At 40.0% G+C, this 21,425-nt stretch overlaps 1 protein-coding gene across 1 annotated transcript in view; it reads right to left on the reverse strand.

The window, feature by feature from the left end:
• Positions 1 to 13,060: 13,060 nt before the first annotated feature.
• STOX2 (storkhead box 2) overlaps positions 13,061 to 21,425 on the reverse strand; it is a 65,960-nt gene continuing 57,595 nt past the window's right edge. Inside the window, exons 3-4 of the mRNA XM_062493586.1 lie at positions 17,742 to 20,007; positions 13,061 to 13,256 (exon numbers count right to left, since the gene is read on the reverse strand). Of these exons, the coding sequence (XP_062349570.1) occupies positions 13,061 to 13,256; positions 17,742 to 20,007 (2,462 nt within the window). The remainder of the gene's footprint in view (positions 13,257 to 17,741; positions 20,008 to 21,425) is intronic.

The raw sequence follows: 21,425 nt of genomic DNA on the forward strand, positions 1-21,425 counted from the left end.
TTATACAAACTGCTTGCTTACACTGGCTGCAGGGGCTGGATGAAGCATCCTGAAGCATCCCGTCCTGCCTTAGTCTCAAGTGGTTTCTTTACAAGAACACTTCTGACAAAGAAAAATAACTGGTTTTCCCCCTCAAAACAGAATACACTTGTGAGGGCACCAAGTTTTCTTTGCATTTCATACAACTTCTTTCATCAAGAACAAATGGGATGAACAAATCCAGGTCCTATGGAAAAGAAGATATTTAATATCCATAATTTAGGGAGCTTTCCAGCAGAAGACCAACTTTGCTTTATGCAGAAATGGTTGAGAGCAGCCTGTAAAGGCCTAACAATTAATCACGCACTTGAAGAAACACAACACGCTCATAGAGGCTGAATTTTAAATGCTTGCTGCTCCAGTTTGGACAGTGACAAATTAAGGCCCCCAGAAAAGCAGGTGTGGCTCTTGAAGAAGCCCTCTGAGGGCAATTAAAAATGGGAAACCAGCTGGTAACTGCAGATGTGACAGCTAGGGCAGCTCAGGAAATTAATACAAAGGAGGAGGATTGAGGAATAAGTGGTGTAGGAGCTGAGGCAATAGAAACAGGACCTGCTCTCCACAGGGGGTTGCTCCATGGTAGGTGAAGTGTATCATTATGTGGGAAGGGCAAAGTTGTGACAGCCACATATCCCCATTGCCCTGGAGAGACTGCCACAGACAGGCTTCAAATTAATCTCTCACTGAAGGACCCCAAAACCCAGAAGAGCTGGTGCTTTGTGTGTCACACAGTTTCCCCTGGTGCCCAGGGGATGGCTGCATTCAAGGATGTCTGAAGCAGATGGTCTGGGCACATCTGAAATTGTCTGTGGTACCCTGTGATGGAAAAGGCAAGGGATGAGATCAAGGGTGGATTTTCCCAAATCAGCTTCAATGAGCTCCAATCCAAAAGATAATATCTAGCCAGGTTTCACATACAGTGCTTCATTGTTCCTGGTCAGTTCATTGTCTCCAGAGTTCACTGTTCTGAATCAGTCAAGAAAATAGTAGTTTGTCCCATTGAAAATACTGAAAATACTTCAGATATATGACAGATTATAAGGAATTTGTAATTTCTATTTAGGAAGTGTGAGCAAAATTGTAAATAGTGCCATGCAAACAAACTATTTATCGGTACAAGCCAGAGGTCCTCATCTCATTTGGAATAGGATGTCCCCATGACTGTCATCACAATTGCTCAGTGCTGTTCCTCACACATCTACTCCTACCCTGCCTTTCTCCACACATCCAGTGTGTGTGAGGCATCACTGGGACAGAATTTTCCTTCTACCAAAGTGCAGGTTGGGGGGCTGTTCCCATCAGTCTGTTCTTCTAAAGTAATTTGTTGATAAAAATCTCTTTACTGATGTGAATTATATGGATTATTTCTCAGAAAAATCCATCAGCAGAGATCACCATAGATTACTTTTTTATTGTTTTTTTCCCTCTTGTCCATAGGAAAGGTGTACTCCTGCAAATGTTAAGCTTTGGTATCCTTCCAGGAAGCTGAGCAAAACAGCATTTCATTTGAGACTGCTGATACTCTACTGACTGCAGTAGACAGGGTCTTTACCAGTTGCAACCTCTAAAGAAAAAGATCTCTCTAGTGAAGAGCTGCTTGGCCACTTGCCTGACTTGGTGAAGCTGAGTATTCTCTTCTCTCTTGAAAAACAAAAATCTTGTTTTGTTAGCCCTATTTCCAGCATAGTGTTGAAGCATAGGAAATTTTCTTGTGTAAAAGGAGTTATCTTTCTGTGTTCCACCTGAACACTTGCTGCTTGTCACCAGTGTGGGTCTTGGCAGTCCTAACAGTGCCATCATAGCCAGAAATGCCAAATAATAAGGCAGGTGGGCAGCTTCACTGTGAGAAAGTACCATCCACAGTACCTCTGTACCTGGGCACAGGTAGTCATTGCAGCACAGAGACCCTTTCTGGCCTAACAGCTTTCATACGATAAACACATCCTAATACTAAATAAATTCTTTTATAACAAACTCAGCATCCAGGGTCTCAGCCACGGACAAGGGCCCCAGCTGGCCAGGAACAAACCCATCCTCAAAAAGCAGAAATTTTTTGCCGAAAATCCTGCAAGGGTAGGAGAAATTTTGGATGCAACCAGAGAGACATGAACACAGCCTGAGGCTGTACTGAGCACACAAACAGCAGCCACAGGGTGGAGATGATCTCTGCCAGCACTTTTCCTCTGTTTGAAGGGATGGTAATGGACTAATTTAGAACTGGCAATAGGTAAACAGAAGATATAAGATGAATCTTATAGAATGATCTGAACCTGTTCTGCATCCTCCTCCCAGTTCACCTGATAATCACAGCTAGAAATGGAGAAGGCTTCAAGTGATGTTTCAAAGTTTTCATGTACCAGCATGGCAAACAGAGCCAACAGCAAAATTTCCCTGCCTCCAAGAGGGGACAAGAGAAGAAATTGCTTGGTGCTCATCCATCTTCCTCCTGCAATCTGTTGTGTCTGGCAACTGCAGCCTCATGCAAACATCTGGGATGCATCACAGACCTTCTGCTGGAGAGATGGTTTTTTGGACACAAAATAAATTTAGGGGCACTTAGCAGGCTTTGCAAGGGAATGAACAGCAAGCTATTGCATTTATAAGAATGGTGGGGGGGGAAAGGAGATTTTATTCTAAGACAAATGTGGGCACCTTGAAGGTGACCAAAACTTTCAGGATCAGAAACTTGCACACATCAGGAGTGTGAGACAAACAATTAGGACTTGTGTTTTAGGGGACTGCCTCAGCACAGGGGAATACCTCACCAGGCTTGCAAGATGTGCCTAGTTCCTACCTAGTGGTGAAGGGTGGCAAGCTGTTCTTCAGACCAGGAGTTAACCAGGAGTAAGGAGGGCCATTGCACTTGGGCAGCAGAGAGGAGGATTCCACATGGCCCCTACCAGGCTCTCTCTCCATCCCTTCCCACAGGGCTTTTTCCAGAACCCCACCATGCCTGCGAATGGGGCACCTCCAGGAAAGCCAACCCCTTTCTGCACTGTCTCCTGGCCCCTACTGGGCATCACTCAGGGACACCACAGACATGTCAGAACATTCCAGTATCAGTTGTTATTTATTTTAATTCTGTATAAACCATGAAGGTGGGTGCACATAGTTCCCCACCTCAGCTGGCTTTTGGGAGTTCAGGATCCCCCAGCCTTCCAATAATGCAAAGATGTTTTCTTCTGTCTTGAACTGGTGTTTCTTCTCCAGCTGCTTGTCCTAACTATGACTCCCCTGCTAATGAATAACATCCTCACATTCCTCTGTCCTTGAGTTTTCCTCTTTATTTTGGTGAACTCTCTCAGGATTTTAAGCCCTGATTCTCCAGTTCCCTCATTTTCCTTATGGAGAATGGTATTCACCCTCCTTCTCTTCCCCTTGAGTTACAGAGATCCCAATTTAGAAGAAATCTGGGCAGAAGCTGATTGCCTGCTGACTCGTTTGTTTATGGAGACCCATGCCAGAGTTGCACCCCTTACTGCATTATCCATGGCACAAGGCAGCAGTCATGAGACACAGAATTCACATAGTAATGCCAATATAGTCTAGAGATTACAGTATTTTCTTTCAAAAAACCAACCAACCAAACAAACAAACAAAAAAAAACCCCAAAAACAAACAAAAACAAACAACAACAACAAAAACAACAAAAAAAGCATGAAAAACCCCAAAAAATAAAACCAAAAAACACCTCAGCAAGCCAGCAGGTGAGACTAACTCACTTGCTATTCTCTGTCTTGAGAGTGGACCTGGTGGTCTCAACTGACTGGACCTGATGACCTACTACTAATCCAGTGTCAAAAGACAGCTTCCTCTTCCATAACATCCCAAGCAACTAATTTTTAGAAACACAAACAGTTCTGAAATCTGCAGTGGTCTAAATATTTTAAGGCAATAGTCTTGCATTAGTTTCTGGATCAGGAAAGGTTCACCCCATCTCCAGGCCAATGTTTTAAATGCAGTGAAAGAGCTTTTCTAAGCTGTTTGTCATTCTGTAAAGCTTTATTTTTCTGGAATTTTATATTTTTTATTTCTGTCTGCAAAAATAAGTGGGTTTCTCACTTTGGATTTTTTCCTGTACCAACTGCAATTTGGTCAAACTTCTCTGCTGCCTAAGAGCAAAATACAAGAGCTAATTGTCTCTCGATATTGGGTTATAGGTAACAATAAAACCATAAAGGTGAAGGGGTCTACCTTAAAGGAGGAACAGTAAATATATTGTCTGCCTTAGGTCTTCAGGGAGGAAGCTGAGACTGGGGATTTGGCTTGAGGCTACTGAGCAAGGAACAATGGTGCAGAGGGAAGAGGGAGACCTCACTATATGGAGGCAGGGACATCTACCATCTGCCATAGCCAGAAAGTCAAATGTCCCTCTCTGTTGTCCTTGTCCCTGCCATTGCCCATAATCCTAAAACACACCTAAGCCCAAAGGTTTGCACTTCTGAGTCCTTTTTGTTTGCATTCTTGATAGCTGCTCCTGGGAGTCACTGCCCAGTGGTACGTGTAGTGTGTGCATGGTGGACACACAAAAACAGCAAGCTCCAGGTACATGGATCATGGGTAGGACTTGCATTCAAACCCTTCCAGTGCACAAGCTGCCCTGTAAAGTTAATTACTTAGGTCCTCATTTTCCAAGAACGCAGCTAATAGAACCCAAAAAGGCTGTAGTGTTGTGGCTCTGCTCCTGATGTGCATCCTCTGGTACAGAAGTTTTGTCAGCAAGTGGTGCAGCCCATCTGTGCTGAGACTGCAACAGGAACCACAGCACAGTGTGTGTGTGTGCACCCAGGACAGCCCTTGCTGGAGCACAGCCTTGCTTGCAGCTAAAGTGTCAGTGCTGGTGTACCAGCATTTGACTTCTGCATGAGGAAAGCCTATATCCACAGGAGAGGCCCCTGGCTCTTGCTTGTTCTCTCACTACTGGTACCCTACTGAACACACTGGAAGCTGCTACTTTGCAGCTTCCTGCCAGAGCGACCCTCTTTGGCACTTACAAGGCAAGTGGCCTAATTTTACCAGCAACAAGCAACAGGACAAGAGGAAAGAGATTGAGAGAACTCAAAACAAAAGGCTTCAGGCTTCCCTAAGCAAGCAAGCAAGCAAAGTATATAACCATTTCAGTGTATGCACAACCATGTTGGCAAATTTATTTACTGTCTTTGCTTACTTTCACATAGCTGGCAGAACAGGGTTAGGTTTTATGTGCTTATTAGGATGAGAGAGAAGAAAAAAGATGTTAAATAAAAGTACTTGGGATTTCCCATTCCTTGTCCCCATTTATCACTTCTGTGACAGCTGGGCTAAAAATACTTTGCTAAATATGAGGACCTACGGGCATAGAAGGAAGTTGCTTATAAATGCAAGCTCAGCCATCTCTACACAAAACCACAGGCAGTTATCAAAGCCCCAGCAATACTGACTACTCAAAACCCTTCTCTCTTCAAGTACCAGCTACAGTGAACAGGAATGTCAGAGCCATGGGCTCCTACCCTGCAGTTCAGGAAAGGCTAGCAAGTAGAGGCCATTTTCTTCATATCCATTCTACAAAGCACAGCTGAATAAATTGCTTTTTTAAACATTTACCTGAGGCCTTGCTTGATGCTCTGAGGAAGACAGATGTGACCTGGGGTTGCAGTACAGTGTGGGGTTTTGTGTCTTCTCTTTGAGCCCTCAAATCACAGAGATGCTAGACAGAATGGTACATAGTCTTTAAAAGAACCAGGAGCAGCAGCCAAAAGGAGGAAGAGAACGGAAAGGAGAAAAATATGAGGGTGTATTTACATTCTTAAACATTTTTAAAATTAAAAACTGCAACAGCATGGCTTGAAGGGAAGTGCTGATAGGAGCACCTATCCTGAAGCAGCTGACCACCTTTTCTCCTCTAAGGTCTTTCTGAGCAGGGAAAGTGAAAAAGGGAAAGTAATGGAAAACTGGGAGAAAGACACTCTAAGATTAGAATGACATTTTGAATGGGGAGGATGAGAAATGGGCCAGAAGAACTCTTGTGTCAAGTAACATGTAGGGAAAAAAAAACCCAACCTGAAGGAGAATAAATGTCAAAAAGAAGATGAGAAGATTCAGTAGAAGAAGGATATATAGAAAGTAAGTTGTGAGGAAAACAACCGACTGAAGAAACAGTTGAGAGGCTGATGGAGAAAAAAATCTGGAGAGAAGATATTTCCAAAAAGTAATATTACAGATGTAAGATATCTGTAGATACAGAGGGATGTAAATCCCTCAGTGCTCTCAACAGAAAGGCATGACCTAACAGCAAGAGAGTACTTCTTCAGCCAGGTAGTGGCTGAAGTTTTCAGCCACATTTTCAGTGTGTTACAGGCCATGTTTGACCAAAATGATGTCACTTGATCAAGATCTTCAGTCTACCCGTCAGCAGAGTAAGTATAAAGAGAATTCAAGTCAAGCTTGCTAACAAGTTTTAAAGGGCGAGGCGTGGTAACTTTGGACAACAGTGGTTTCTTTCTAGGTAATTAATGATTAGATTAATTTAGCACCTAAAATACAAGCACACCATAAGGAGAGAAACAAAGTGCTCTGTAAGGAGGAAATAGTGCTTGTAAACTTCTCCAGTAATACTGAAAAGGCCTTGAAAGTCTGAGTCTACCAAAACCCAAAATTGATTTTGCCTGTGCAAAGCACTGGGTTAGTGTTGACATAAAGCCTTAACCAAACCCTGTCTGGCTTGGGGATTTTTCACCCCTGTAATTCAAAATAAATAACTTCATGAAGATGGATTGCAGTGGAAGCAGATGGATGAGCTAACAGGAACAGTATGGTAGTAGTATGTGCTACTAGCGGGTGACAAGCCAAGGTGCTTAAGATAGCATCTACTTATAAGAGTTGCTGCTTTGTTTTTAATCTCATAAATGTTGTAAATTGTCATAGCTGACCTTGGCAAACAGCAGTTCTCATGCCACAGTTCTGCCAAATCTCCTGGACCCTGAACTTCCTCCAAACCTTCTTCCAGGTGGTGGTAGAAGGTTGGAAAATGACACTTGCATGTTTCATTGTCCACTTGGGCCTTTCCAATCAGGAGCTATCAGTTTTCTTGAAGAATGTGAAAAATACTCCTTGCTAGAACTCTCTCTTGGGTGTGCACCAGGTCCTCCTTTAGCTCATGAGGATGGAGAGGAAAAAAGGGACCTTACACCTGTTGCCCTTGGCATCAGGAGGTCCTAATGGATTTCTCATTTCCTGGAGCTTGAGTGCATTTCAGCTCAGCATTCACATTCAGTGGAGATCACATTCCCTCTGCAGTTGTCAACTTCAGATCCAGTCTAAACCAGAAAAAAAAGGTGTATTTTTCTCCCTTGCACTCTTAATGGCCCAAAGGGCTTTTATAAAGCATAGAGGAATACAGCGAGTTCTTACAGTGTTTGTGTATCTGAGATATCTGGTTTGTTGTGCAAGGTTTCCTAAGTGAGGGAGAGATACAGCATGTTAAATGGAAATATAAGTATAGTCCCTAAAAACCACCTATGAGTGCAAAGAATCCACTTAGAACATGTAACCAAATGTTATTTAATATCTTAAAAAGTAACACAATCCAAAATGGATATTTCACACAACACTACATAAACAACATGAACACAATATTACCATATGGAGGGACTTTCAAATATAGACTTACAAAAATCCCTGTCCTTTTTTTTCCTTTAAATTATTATACTAAGCATGACAAGTAATCATCATTTACAATATGGTACACTGACACAATAAAAACCATGTTACAAATGTGCTGTTATAAATCAGTAACGTTAGGGAAGACATTTCATGAACTGCAATTATTTCATATGAAATACTATACAATATAAACAGAACATCCATCTTGGATGACCTTTACAGCAACCAGAGACCAAGTAATTTTTAATTTTTTTTTTCAGTGCAAACACATTTATACAAGGCAGTCTTGGCTGCAAAACTCCCTTCTAACATACAGTAAGTCCCACTTGCATTTATTAACTCATTTAAACCTAATGCAACAGCCACATTCAGTCACTCACAGAAAATTACCTGCAGAATTATGATCCCTTTAAACTTAAAATCTCCTCCACACATAAAAGTAACATCTGTGCCAATTACTCCAAGGGCCCTTTCATACATCTGGGTGGGTATCCTTTGGGTGGCTCTAACCAATATACAACACAAGGGCAGTGCACCACGTGGAAAATCACCCTTCCGAGGTGGGGCACACTGGTGGCTGTCACAGATCCCGGCTGGGTGGCTGTGCATTTCAGCAGGGATTCAGCCCCGATTGCCCGTCCAGAGCCAGGTGCGTGGCCTTCTGCTCCTTCTCTGTGTTTAGTGTCTCGGGGCGGGGGGAGGAACACGGAAACCCTCAGCTCAGAACTGAGCTTCAATGGAGTTAACGACCCATTCCCATCTCTCTCAAATCCTCAGAGATCAGGGGAGTTATGCCAGATTTAAACTCGCATAACTGAAACAAACGTTTAGAGCGCCACTATAAAAGAAGTGTGATAGTCCTGTTTTCTTCTAGCACCAGCTTGGCTTTTGGTGGGTCCACTGCATTTGTCTCATGCAGTAATGATGCACTTTACTTATGCTGGGGGGAACATTTCAGATATATAGCCTTTTTTAAAAAGAATTTAATAAAAAATAGAACTTTTCTCTCTAATACTGTACAGTTTTCTTCAGAAGAGCAAAGAGAATTGTAAACTGTGGGTATGACACCAGATTAGAAGTGCTATTTGCTTTCTCAGCACAACAATTTGAACAATTGTGTTGGGAAAAGCACTACAAAATGTATTTGAAAAACAAATTTTTAATTAACATGACTGTTTCTAAAACCACTGCTGCCAGTACCTGTATGACTGCAAACTTGGTTTTGGAACTGCTCATCTAAGAGTGTCTGCAGAGCTGTAAAGTAGTGTCTTACTTAAACAAACTAAATGTGCCGAACGGATAATTTCAGAATATAAACATTACTTTGGTTAACTGTTAAACTTACTTCAGTAACTTTAAAAAAGCAACTAGTTAATAAGTTAGTCTGCAGACTCTTAGCCTCTGCTTTTTCCAATGGGCCTGGACAAAACAGTAGGGTCAGTGAACTCTGCCTACCTCACAGGCAAGTGCTTTGAGACCCTCAGGCAAAAAGGTGTGATTTAAGTGCAAAGTATTACCTGTGTTCATGATGGCCTCTGAATACTGGTTTGCTTGTTCTCTTTCCTAACAATGACTACTGCTGGCAAGCACTTAGGCCATGGTTTTCATTAAAGCATTTGTTTTCCAATACATTTTTAATTTTTTTAAAGTTGAGTGAACGTTGTTTCGCATATAACAGTCATTTTACAGTGGTGCTGGGAGTCAAATGGCTAAATGTTTTTTTTCTAAATTTTAACTGAAATACTTAAAATGGCAAAATTAGCTCAACTGATGATTGTATATTAATTTGCAACAGGATAATGGTACTAGGTTTGCTGAAAGGTGTTCATAAATCGGGATTTGTATATAATGTGATCTGCTTAGGTTCAACTGCCACTTTCTTCCTTTAGTTCTTGGAAAAAAATCTTTCTTTCTTCCCTCTTGAAAGGTGGCTTGTTGCAGCTGGCTATTTTTCAAAAGCCAGCTTAATTTTTCTTGGAAACTTGCCCATGTTCTTTGAACAATAGGCACATACCTTGAGTAGGGACCCTAATACTGCTCCCAGCAATGTCAATTAAAGGCTGTTGGCAATTTCTATAGGAGCAAATGTTTTAGATGCACACAATCTAGAGACCAGAGTGTGTATCATTAAAGGAAGAGCTGTTTTAACACCCTTGCCAGCTCAGAGAAACCAGGACGTACTAATGTTGACAAAGATGGAGGCAGAATAGGGCCCCAAAGTATCTGAAGGCTGCCAAGAAAATACCCAGAGTGTCTTCTGTTAAACCCCAAACTGTCAATCATATTTCACAGACTGTAGATGTTTCTAATTTGCTAAATTACAAATACATTTTCAAGTTCTACCAGGCAGAAATTTTAGCAGTAACTGGGGAGAGGATGGAAGGTTTCAGCCTTCCTTTCACTTTTATCCCAATTATGCAGCCTTGTCAAAGTCTTTAAGTGACTCATCTGAAAGCCATCCTTTTAACATTGTAGAAGGAAATTGTGGCAATGGAAACATGATGACTTCATATGCAAGCTTTGACACACAAGAGAACGCCATGACCTAATGCTTCAAAGTTTCTAACCTTGCTTTGTACAATACACTTTTCATGTTGCTGCATTTCATCAAATTCATGGAGGTAGTTATATGTGTAAAAAAAATTACCATAAAAGTAACATGTTGTATTATAATAATACATATTAAGTGTGCAAAATGCCGACAGATTTGTGTTGACCCTTTACAGTTGAACACAACACAGATTCAACCTAATCTAACTCTGTAAACCTTTAAATTGATACATTAGAAGAATGATAGATAAGCAACCACATAATACAAGGCTATGATTTCATCAAAGGATTAGGGTGACATAAAGCACTCAAGATCCACTCTCGTGGTTTTGTTACCAGAACCTCAAGATGGAATTTTCTTATTTTCCATTGTTGATTTTAAAAGGAAAAGAAAAAAAATCAAGATTAGAACGTTTCTATTTGAAACTTCTGTTTACATTCCATATTCCAAGAGTCACATTAATATTGGTACCGTGCCATGTCAACATTAATATGACATTTATGTTGTCTGCTGGTCTCTGGGAACTTCAGGAAATAACATACTATACAGTTTATAGGTATGCACTATAACATTTGGTTGGAATTATGTCTTCTGTACAACCAGCTGCCTGCACAAATTCTGATTAGCTTATGACAAACAATTATTTCCCCAAAGGTGAAACCTGTTTCTGCTCTTCACATTTTAATACTGCCATTAGTACTTCAGATCATTGCTGTAATTTTTTTACCATTTCGATTTTTATTTTTTTTTATTTACTGAATTGATACATACTACTGATGTCAGAGCTCATCTCAGAAACAAAATCACAGTCAGCCACTGCATAGTATATGACAATTTCCCACAAAAACTCTGACTCAACAGTTTGCATGGAATAAGTACGGCTGGAGTTACATATCGAATAATAAGATGCATCATGCAAAGCATTATATGGTAATTAGAGCACATCTTGGAAGGTATGATAAGGCAGAAGGCTAAAGGCCAAGTGACTTTGATAACCAACCAAAAGCACAATAATTTCCTTTATGTCTTATTGCTCCTACGAAATGGAATTTATACACTGAAATCAATGAAAACAGACCTGTGCATTAACTGGGTATTCTTGACAGAACTGGAAACTGATTGTGTCCAGAGTTAGAAAGCTGTTTTTTATAACTAAATGAACTATATCTGATGGTGTAACATAAGGCTGAATCGCCAGTAAATACTTCTGATGACAATACAGAACATAAGTGAAGCTCAAATTACTTTGTATACAGAGTAATAAATGTCACCAGAACCTGATGAAAATACTGGGGTTTAATATGTACAGCTGGGTTTCATACCGGTGTACTACAAGAGCTAGACAGGCCAAATGTCACTTTTCTATGAAACTATTTGGGCTGTTGCACATTTTAGTATCTTTGTTACTCTTCCACCAATTTGTCTGTTCTGATAAAAAAGTCAGTTTGTTGCACTACCAGGTTGCATGAATAACAGAGCAGAATGTGACCCTATACCTAAAATTACTCTTGGAGTTTTAACTATTTGTAGAATTTACTCTGCAGTAATTAGCATGGTACTAATTACATCAGAGTAACTGTTTAGGGAGAGCAATTAGGATGTACCGTGCCTGCAGGACTCAGATTTCTACTGCAAACCAAGTGGACATATAGAATTTCTAGAAACCAGACATGTCCATAAAATGCTAAATTGCAAATAACATCCACTGAATAAAAAGGCCAGAAGTTTATAATTCTCTAAATTTTGTTCTCTGATAATCATTACACTGTATGCTATTTTTAATAGCCTAATTTAGGCACTCTATTTAATAAGCTACATAAAATAGATTTATGTCCTTCCACTAGAAAGAAATCAATTCTTCAGGCCATACTTGTCATTTATATCATTAAGGATATTTTTGTTCCAAGAAATTAGTTATCTTGATTCCTATATTAATGGCAAGTTGCAATACCAGAAGTGACACAAGAATTAGATAATCTTTTTAAAATAAGTGAATTATACTGAAAACATTTAATATATTTCGTGTCACTCCACATTGTGGCTCCATGACAGTTACATCTTTCCCTTCCCTCCCCGCTCCCCCCTTTATGCAAAGACCCACCTCCTCACTGGTGACTATGGAAGGTCAAGTAGCAAGTCTCATTAAGTAAACATCTCTCACATTTTTGGAACAAAAGGAGGAGCCTCCTCCCTTCCCACCCTCCACACCTAGGAAAAAAGCAAATCAAAACAAACCCCAAACCTCCTTTTACTTGCTTAACCAGGTATTTGTAAAATTATGTCACAAAAATGGACAGTGAAAATGACTGATTAGTATTAATAATTCAATTATAGAACTGAGGTCATGACTTGTCATGTTTGGCATTGTTTTTCCTCATGGTGATCCTGGCTGGTTACTTTCAGCAGTGGCTCAGTTTTTGAAGAAAAAAAATTATGAACTCTGCAGCAGAGTTTAGCCTCTGACCAGGGGCATCACACATCTGTGGCATTTTTTTAAAATGAAGTTGGCAACTGCATGGACATTGAAAATGCAGATTACACTTACAGTGTCTAGACTTTCATATATGTGCTCAGTTACAATTAAGTGAAGCAAAAAGTGTACATATTATCCCTACTGCTATTCTGTTGCTACAGAGCCGCAAATGTGAAAAGCAATACCTTGAAATAAAGACTTCTTTGTTGCCCCTAGTCTACATAGCAGCACAGTTTAAATGAACACTAAAACTGTGGTTGAGATGCTTGTTTTATTTTTCCCCAAAGATGTAAACATCAGTCCCAGTGTCGTAAACTTTGCTGTATAGGATGAGACAGACGATCTGAGGCAGGCTATCAGACACTAGTGACAGAAGCTTGCAGGCAGTTACCAGGTTTCTGCAGTTTCTCAGCTTCACTCGTGGGTGGGTCTGCAGTGGCTCGGAAGGTGAACGTTGGGCCCGCGCCACCATGTGCAGGGCTCAGAGCGGGGTTCTGACGTCTGTTGCTTTCAACAATACTTGAAGTGTTGGATGCCAGGCTCTCACGAGTACTGGAATGGAAAAGAAATATATATACACACTCGTATATGGCATGCCTATATATCTATCGACCAGAAAGGAAAGGAGAACAGAGTGTTTTATAATAGGTTTCCTGTGTTTGTATGTAATGTCACATCAATGAATCATCTCATTTTGACAGTTCACATATGTTCCTCCAAAACGCGTCCCAGAGGTGCTCAGTAGTCATCATACCATAACCCAGGTATAGCACTAAGCACTGCTGAAACTGTCACATAAAATGTAAGCTGAACCAGTATCAAGCATCTGGATTTTTCACTCAAGGAAATAGCTTCCATCTTGCACTCAGAATGTGCTAGTTTTCTTTCCTGGCTGGTGCAGTTTTGCACAAAGTGGCTTCATCATATCAGCTCTTTGTCTAGGCAGAGCTAGAAGAAGTAATCATATAACACACCATTCTTTGCTGTCTCCTCTTCTACCTATGTTTTTGTACACAAAATATCAAATAAAAGTTTTACCTTACATTAAATCCACAATGTTTCTAAACACAACACTTCGATTTGCTTTGCAGCTGCGATGATTGCAACTTGCCAAGACAATGAGAAATCTTAACTGCCTGGTCTGTGATTTTGCCCTGGACAACAACTAGTGCTGCCATTTCATTCAGAAAATGGACAATGTTCCTTTAGTCCTAACATATCATTTAACCACAAGATTGGCAGGACACTTAGCATGTTTTTAAAAGATGAAACCTTTGAATGATACATTAATTTCAAATGCAGAGAAGCTTGCATTTTAGTCTACAACTTTTAAAAAGCTCAGCCATGACATGCTAAGGCTACTTTTACCAGTACTACTGTTTTTGTTGTCTTTACACTATTAAATAATTTTTGATCTCTAAACAATGTGTGCCTGTTCAGGAAGAGACCTGCTTTCAAACATCCATGTGGCCCCTGGTCACGTATCCTTCACCTGTACCCCTACTTCTTTGTAAAATGACATCATCACTTGCTATGGAGATGTTTACAGAATACATTTAGAGAACTGAATACAGTTATTAAATAAGCAAGGATACTAATGACCAAAGTTTCATAGTCAGTTTAAAGTCAGCCTAAATTTACCTTCTACTGAAAGGGGTAGCTCTTGCCTGCCTTGTGTGGACCTGACCCTGACACATGTTTCTGCTGCTTCCCTGACTAAGCCTTGCAGGCAGCCAGCCAGATCAGAGACCACTCTCAGTTAAATACAAGCCGTAAGAAAAAGAAAATATTAGCGCTAGCATCAAGGGAAGAGTAGGAATGCACAGCTTTAGATGTGGCAGGGGAGAGATGTGTCAGTGCATGGCATAGAGGAAGGAAAAACTACTTTTCCTACTCATAGGGCACATTTAAATAATCTTAAACTGACTAAGTGTGGGAAAATCAATGAGGCTTTTAGGAAAACTCTCACAGATCTTTTAAACTGGTCAAAATGGATGGTACTGATATTCTTCTGCCAATGACTGTTTCATTGTCCACAGTTCCAAAGAGCTATAATGGATGACACACATAGTAAATGATTCCTGTAAGCTGCAGTGATGTATGGTGCACTTCTCTTGCTCATTTTTTTATTCCTCTCCCTCTGCTTTTTAATGAAAATAGATGCAAATCTTAGTTTTCAGAGATGATTTAGTATTGTATCACTCCTTATGGGACCACCAATTCCAGATCTTCAGACATGCTCAACGCTGATGTTACAAATTGACCACTACAACATATAAACACAAAAACTGCACTGAAAATTTTGCAGGCAGAGTAATGCCAAAATTAGCTTTCTTTAGGTGACAAAGGAGCAACAGTATTATACAAGCTCTAAAAATAAAAGAATATAATTATTCTTGACAACTAACATTTACTACATATTAACTTGCATAAAAGCAATGCACAAAATATTGTGAAGCTTTTTTTCCCAATGATAATTAATATGTTCACACATTTTGCACACAAATACTTTGGAAGTCAAGTGACCATTGCAAATCTCTTTAACTGCAGCCATTTCTTTATAAATTTTTTTACTGTCCTTTTTTCAATTTATCAGACTTTTAAAGTATTTTTTCTTTTATAGTGTGAAATTGATAATTCTGATTCCCCAAACAATGTTGCATATTTCAGTTTGAATGAAAAGAGACCACCTCACCTCAGGAAGCAGAGTTACATCATCAGTGGAGGCTGGAAGAATATACCTAAAGGACACTGTCACACCTAGCTGAATCTTACCAGATGGATGCTGGATGGCTATTTTGTACTTCCTGGAAAAAGGCTGTGGAGTACATTTTTTATTATAAGGTAGGAAAATAATAACAACACAGTATTTTTAGCCAAATGGCCAAATTCACCCTCAGCTCAATTTATTTTTGGAGACTTATACCAAGAAGTGACCCAAACTCAGCAAAATCATCAAATTTAATAATTTTGATGCAATGCTCAATGAAAAAGCTGTGAAACATCCAGAATAATTACCAGTCTCAAAAAAACAAAATACCCTACAGAATGTTTTGGTTTGTTTTTTTTCTTAAGTTTACTTCATGTGCCAAAAAGCTTACTTTTACTTGCCAAAAAATAGTATTTGTTAATAAGTAAACAGTAAAATTTTTAAAAAAGGATGTGTGGAACACAAATGTAATTGAAAGTTGCTCATCTGTTTCTCTTTTGATTTAAACAAAGTGGTACAGCAGCACTAAATCAGTATGCTCACCGCATCCTGTTCTCTTGCTAGCTAAGTTTAACATAAACAGAAATTTTAGCTTTTGTGTAAATAATTAGGGAAGAAAATGTCTACCATTGCATTAATCAGAAACACAAGTTTTATATTCAGCTAGCATACAAAACAGTAGTCCAAGAACTGATTTTTAATCCAGTTGATATCCTGTGCTGGAGGTGACTCTCACACTCTGCGGAGTGAGACAGGTAAACACCACAACATACTCCCTCACAAAAACTGACTGCAACTATAGCACTTCAACTACTGGAAGAGATCACTTTTAAAAGAAGAAAAGTGCAAACAGTTTCATACAACAGTTCTATGTGAGAAAGATATCAGGCATCTGCAGAACAATAAATAACATATTCAAATCCTTCCCAAGCTTCTTTTTTAGAGTGGACTCAGTGGTATGAGTTACTCAAATTATGATTCAGATTTTTTACTCAGAAAAAATATGCATTCACTAGAAGCCTGCTCTAGTTCGACACATCACTGCAAGCTGCATCAGCCTCACTAATTTCTGTCTTGTCATTAAGTGGGAGTAACCATCAAATCCAAAGGAATTTCCTCCAGAGTGACAAGACTTCAACTGAAAATGAAATTTAGTCCTGTGTAGAAACAGGAAATCCATAACATACCTGAGAGCCTTTGCTATTGATGGAAAAAAATATATACATCTGGGGAAAAAGAACACCATTTACAGGAGAAAATAAAAAAAAAAAAAAGTTACAAAACACCCGAACAAAAACTCCCCATTTTTTTCTCACAAAATACAAAATCAGTCTTGGAGGTTTTATTTTTAAACACAGGCAATAAATAATTTAAGCTTGAGTAAGCCACTCTAAGAGCACTACTACTGTAAATTATTTCTGTATTCTTAGAGTCATTGTTCTGAACTCTGATGAGTTGCTATGCAGGCCAAACAAAGTGGTCATGCTTCATTCCATCAAGGATCTAGGACTGCCAAAGGTCAGACAGACAAGGAAGAAGGCTGGCGTAAAGGATTCTTAACCTGGAAATGAACTTAAGAAATCTCCAGGGCAGGGAATGCACCAACAACTCTCTACTCCCTACATTCATAAGACTTCTAGCACACTGAGACTTCCACGATGCCCAAAATCCCTGGAACAGTAATTACTAACCAGCACCACCACATGCAAATATCTGGACTCTTTTCCCAAGTATCTTAGACAAGGCAACTCTCTCTCAGCAGTGTTAAGTCACATTTGAAGTTCAGATATCCTGAGCACTTTTAACTTTAAGTGGGAATGGCTACTCCAGTCTCACCAGTTTGAAATGATGACTAGATACACTGCCAACATTTTTGAAGAAAACAAACAAGGAAGCCCGAACACAAAACAATATAATTTGTTTTTCTCTTTGTCTGAGCCAAATATTATGCCACCAGGTCATGCCTAGCCTTTCCATTAATCTTGTTGATGGCATCTTAGAGGGAAAGGGAAGAGTATGCAGGAGCTCATCCCTTTTATTCTAAAAGCAAACACAAGTTTAATACAGAAAAAAATTATACAGGGAGGTTTTCAGCAAACAGAAAATGAACTAATAGAGTCAATGCCACAAATGGTCATTGGTTTCTTACTGTGTGGTGGGATACCCACACATCTGAATGGAGGATTCGAGAGCTGTAGAAAAAACACTGTCTGAAAACATGTGAAGTTTTTTCATACAGCCCTACATTCTGTCACCAATATCACACACCCATAAAGCCATAAATGAACTTCCTAGTTGTAAAGCTGCAATGAATGTGACAGTCCTACCGTGGAGAGTTGAACCCGCTGTCCACAGTAATACTGCTGCTGTCCATGCTGTCCAGGCGGGCTGAGTGGGTGGCTCTCTGGTTGTTGCTATTTTCTGTTTCCTTTGGGGTGAGAAGAGTAAGATTCTTTTCAAACTTTCGCTGTAGATCCCTTTCCTTTTCTCTCTCTAGGAGCCATTGCATTGTACCAACATCATCCCTGTTCTTTTCTTCTTCGGCATTTTTGTTGGTTCCTTCCTCCGAGTCATCATCATCAGATACGTTGTAGTAGTCAAAGGAGGCCTCCTGGTTCCCGGCTGTCTCTTGCTGTCTCTGAGAAACAGGCATGACTTGTGTGACTGAGGTTACCATCGCTTGTTCAAGTTTCTCACATCTGACGGGCAATGTGTCAGAGGGGGGCTTTTGATGGGGCTTTAGCAGAGGTGTGTTAGACTTATGATAACTATTCACAGAAAGAGTGTTGTGCAGAGGCTTAAAGAGTGTATCCTTGCTAAATATTTCTTTCCTTTTATCAAGGCTGCTTGATTCAGTGCTATGGTGTTGAACCAGCCGTCCATTAGCAATCACCTCTGGAGTCTGGCCAGCAGGCACTGAACCACTGCTTGGGCCCTTTGGGGACTCCTCCTTGTGCACCCCAGACTCCCTAGCAATATGTTGAGACTGTCTTTCTGTGGGAGTCATTTTTTTTAGCCCATCTGTCCCTGTTAGTGTATCATGATCCTCTTTATTCTTTCCCAGTGGTGATGGAGCAGTAAGCACAGTCTCACTGGATGTGTTGCACTGAAAATAGTCATCAACTGCAGATTTTGTTGTGCAGGAGTTGAGCTCACTATATGATGGTAAATTCTCTGTAGGCTTGCCTTGTTCCAATAGGCTACAAGAACTGGGGGTTTCTACACTGCCCCCAGCTATTTCAGGGATGCAAGTCTCTTTGTAGGTTGCAGATGAAATCAGAGCCCTTTGATGACTGAGTGACTGAGATGGCCTTAAGGTACTATCATCAATGTAGGTTTGGCTAGTTGTTTGGTCATCTGGGCTACAGCCTTCACCTATATCTTCAGGTGTGCCTAAAGTTGCTGAGCCTAGAGGTCCCTTGGAGTTATCCATGGATCTAGACCTTTCTTTAGCCTTACTGGACCGCTCATTCCTTGATCTTCTATCCTGTGTATGGCTGTGACTCCGATGGACCTTGGAGTGGGAGCTTCCCCTGGAAGGTTCAGGGAAAGGCATTTCAGTTCTTCTTTTGGCCAGTTCACCAGACACATCCCACTCTGGTGTCATGGGAAAGTGAGATTCAATCATGTTCGGATTGCTGTGCATTATATAATTATCTCCCTTGTGCTCTATTATAAAACAGCCTTCCCGTGGGGATCGAGTCAAGGGATCATAGAACTCATACTCCCTTTCAGCAGGCATATCCAAATGAGAGCCATCGGATGGGTCTCCTTTGGACACCCGGGTCTTGCTGTGCGACCTCGATTTCCCATGAGACTTTCTGTGATTCCTGCTCTTTTTACTTCGTCCACTGTGGTGAGCTGAAGACCCTGCTTTGCTTCGTTGAGCTTTTTCTTCTTCAAGTTTCTTCATTAGTGCAGTGTGTCTCATGACATTTTCCACAGTCAAGTCTGGGTTAATGCGCCTAATAATCTCCATTTCTACCTCTCTAGGTATAGTGGTAGGGGTGTCCTCATCCCTTAGCGGCCACTCTTCCGGAGGAAACTGGGCAGAGAAATTTGCCAACTGTTTGGTCTTATCCTTCTTAAAACTTAATCGGAATAATTTGAGTCCAAATTTCTTAGACTGCTTTTCTACATCCTTAGGCTTTGTGAGTGTCTCTGATTTATATGAAAAATTGACAGTACTTTTACTTTTCTCAGTAGGTGGGACCTGACATAATGAAGGAGGACAGTATGAGTCTTTACAGTCTTTTGCTGATTTCCTCTGTAGGGTAGATGCATGCATGCTGTGCATGTCTTCTCTGCAACAATGGCAGGAGTCGCAGTGGTTTTTGGGTAGTGTTCGGTCCCTGACACATCCCGAGGTGGAGGGAGTTAGAGTTCCTTGTTGTGGAGAGGTACATTGAGACCTGTCAGGTATCCTCTCATCCAAATGGTACCATTTACTGTTAGTTCTTATGAGAGATGGTGTTATAAAGTAAGTCTGTGGGGTTACAATGAAATAACCATCTGGAGTTGGGTATATTTTCCTCTCCCGTACAAGCATATTCAAAGTATGCCGAAGGATTTCTGGACTGGGTGTTGGAACTCCTAGAAATAACAGTAAACACATATCAGAATGTGCATAAAACTGTGTAGAACTCTGGTTTCCCCCTCCCTTACAAAATGCTAGTTTTTCCAATGTGCAAGCTGGAATATGCTGAACAAATAACTTAAGAAAAGTGTTTTGTTAGGCATTCTCTTCTCTGTTTATTTCTCCACTTATGTCCTACACTTCAGACATATCAATTATTAATTAAATAGTAGGCCATTAATAAAGTTCTAAAAAAAAAAGCCCCAAGAGAACTTCTAGTCACTTCCAGTGTGCAGGTCACCTTAAGTTACAAGATGGAATCACAGAAAATCAGAGTGTCAATGGAAATACTTCTACCTTTTATTCTTCTTCCAATAAAGTATTTATATCCAATGTCACGAGAACTATTCTTATGATGCCCTGTCACACATAAAGCAGTAGTTATTTGTTACTTTGGATGTCTAAGCTGCTTTTCCCACAGAATACCACACAGAAAAGAAAAACATTTCCTCAAACTGTCCCTTTATCACAAAACTGATTTAACTGATTTGCTCTCCATTAAAATATGTTTCAACTACATCAGCTACTCCAAAACAGAGACATCCTGAATGATACAGTTCATCTTACCCAGAAAATCTTTTCCATTAGGTTGGAAGTTACAGATTTTGCTCCCAAAAATTTGCTTCTCAGAGTTCCTTGTCTTCCAGGTGAGATGTGAGGGAGACTGTCTAAGTGCACATATTGCATACCAAGAGAGGAACAAATATGACTACCCTGCATCAATGGCATATTGGTATTGTGAGCCAGATCCTTCCCTTTATCAGTGTACCTGCTGGAATCAGTGGTGCTTGACAAATACTTCAATATTTTATTAGATAAAACACTAAGTTGCATGTTGTGTATAGGAGTAAGTTCCATCTAGAGCTAAGGAAAAAAGAACTTTAGTTCACAAACTAGTTTTTAAGAGTCTGTTTATGCTGAATAAAAAAATTAAAATATTTCAGTGGAAAGGTTATCTTCTATCAATACATTTTTTTTAACTAAAATGTATTTTAATTCTGAGTACTAGTCTGGTTTACATTTTTATAATTAGAGACTTTTTTTTTTCCAAAGGTTTGGATGGTATATTTTAAACAGAAAAAGTTAATATTATTTATTCTGTGTCTTAGCTTTAAACAAAAGTAATTTAGGAAAACAAAAAGAATCAGAGAGCAACTTAGGTTGGAAGAGAACTCATGAATCGATCTGGTCAGCATCTCAACTCAAATCCTGGCCAATTTAGATGAGGTTGGTCAGGACCTTGTCAAGTCAAATTCTGTCTTGAATAGAATTTCAATGCCTGCAAAAACACTTCAGTGAATCAGATTTTTACAAAAACACTTCATGGAGTAATCTCAGCTGGGGTATCTGCCACAAACACAGTACCTCCAGGAGC

The sequence above is a fragment of the Cinclus cinclus genome, chromosome 5 (assembly GCF_963662255.1).
Source record: "Cinclus cinclus chromosome 5, bCinCin1.1, whole genome shotgun sequence".
Lineage (NCBI taxonomy): Eukaryota > Metazoa > Chordata > Aves > Passeriformes > Cinclidae > Cinclus > Cinclus cinclus.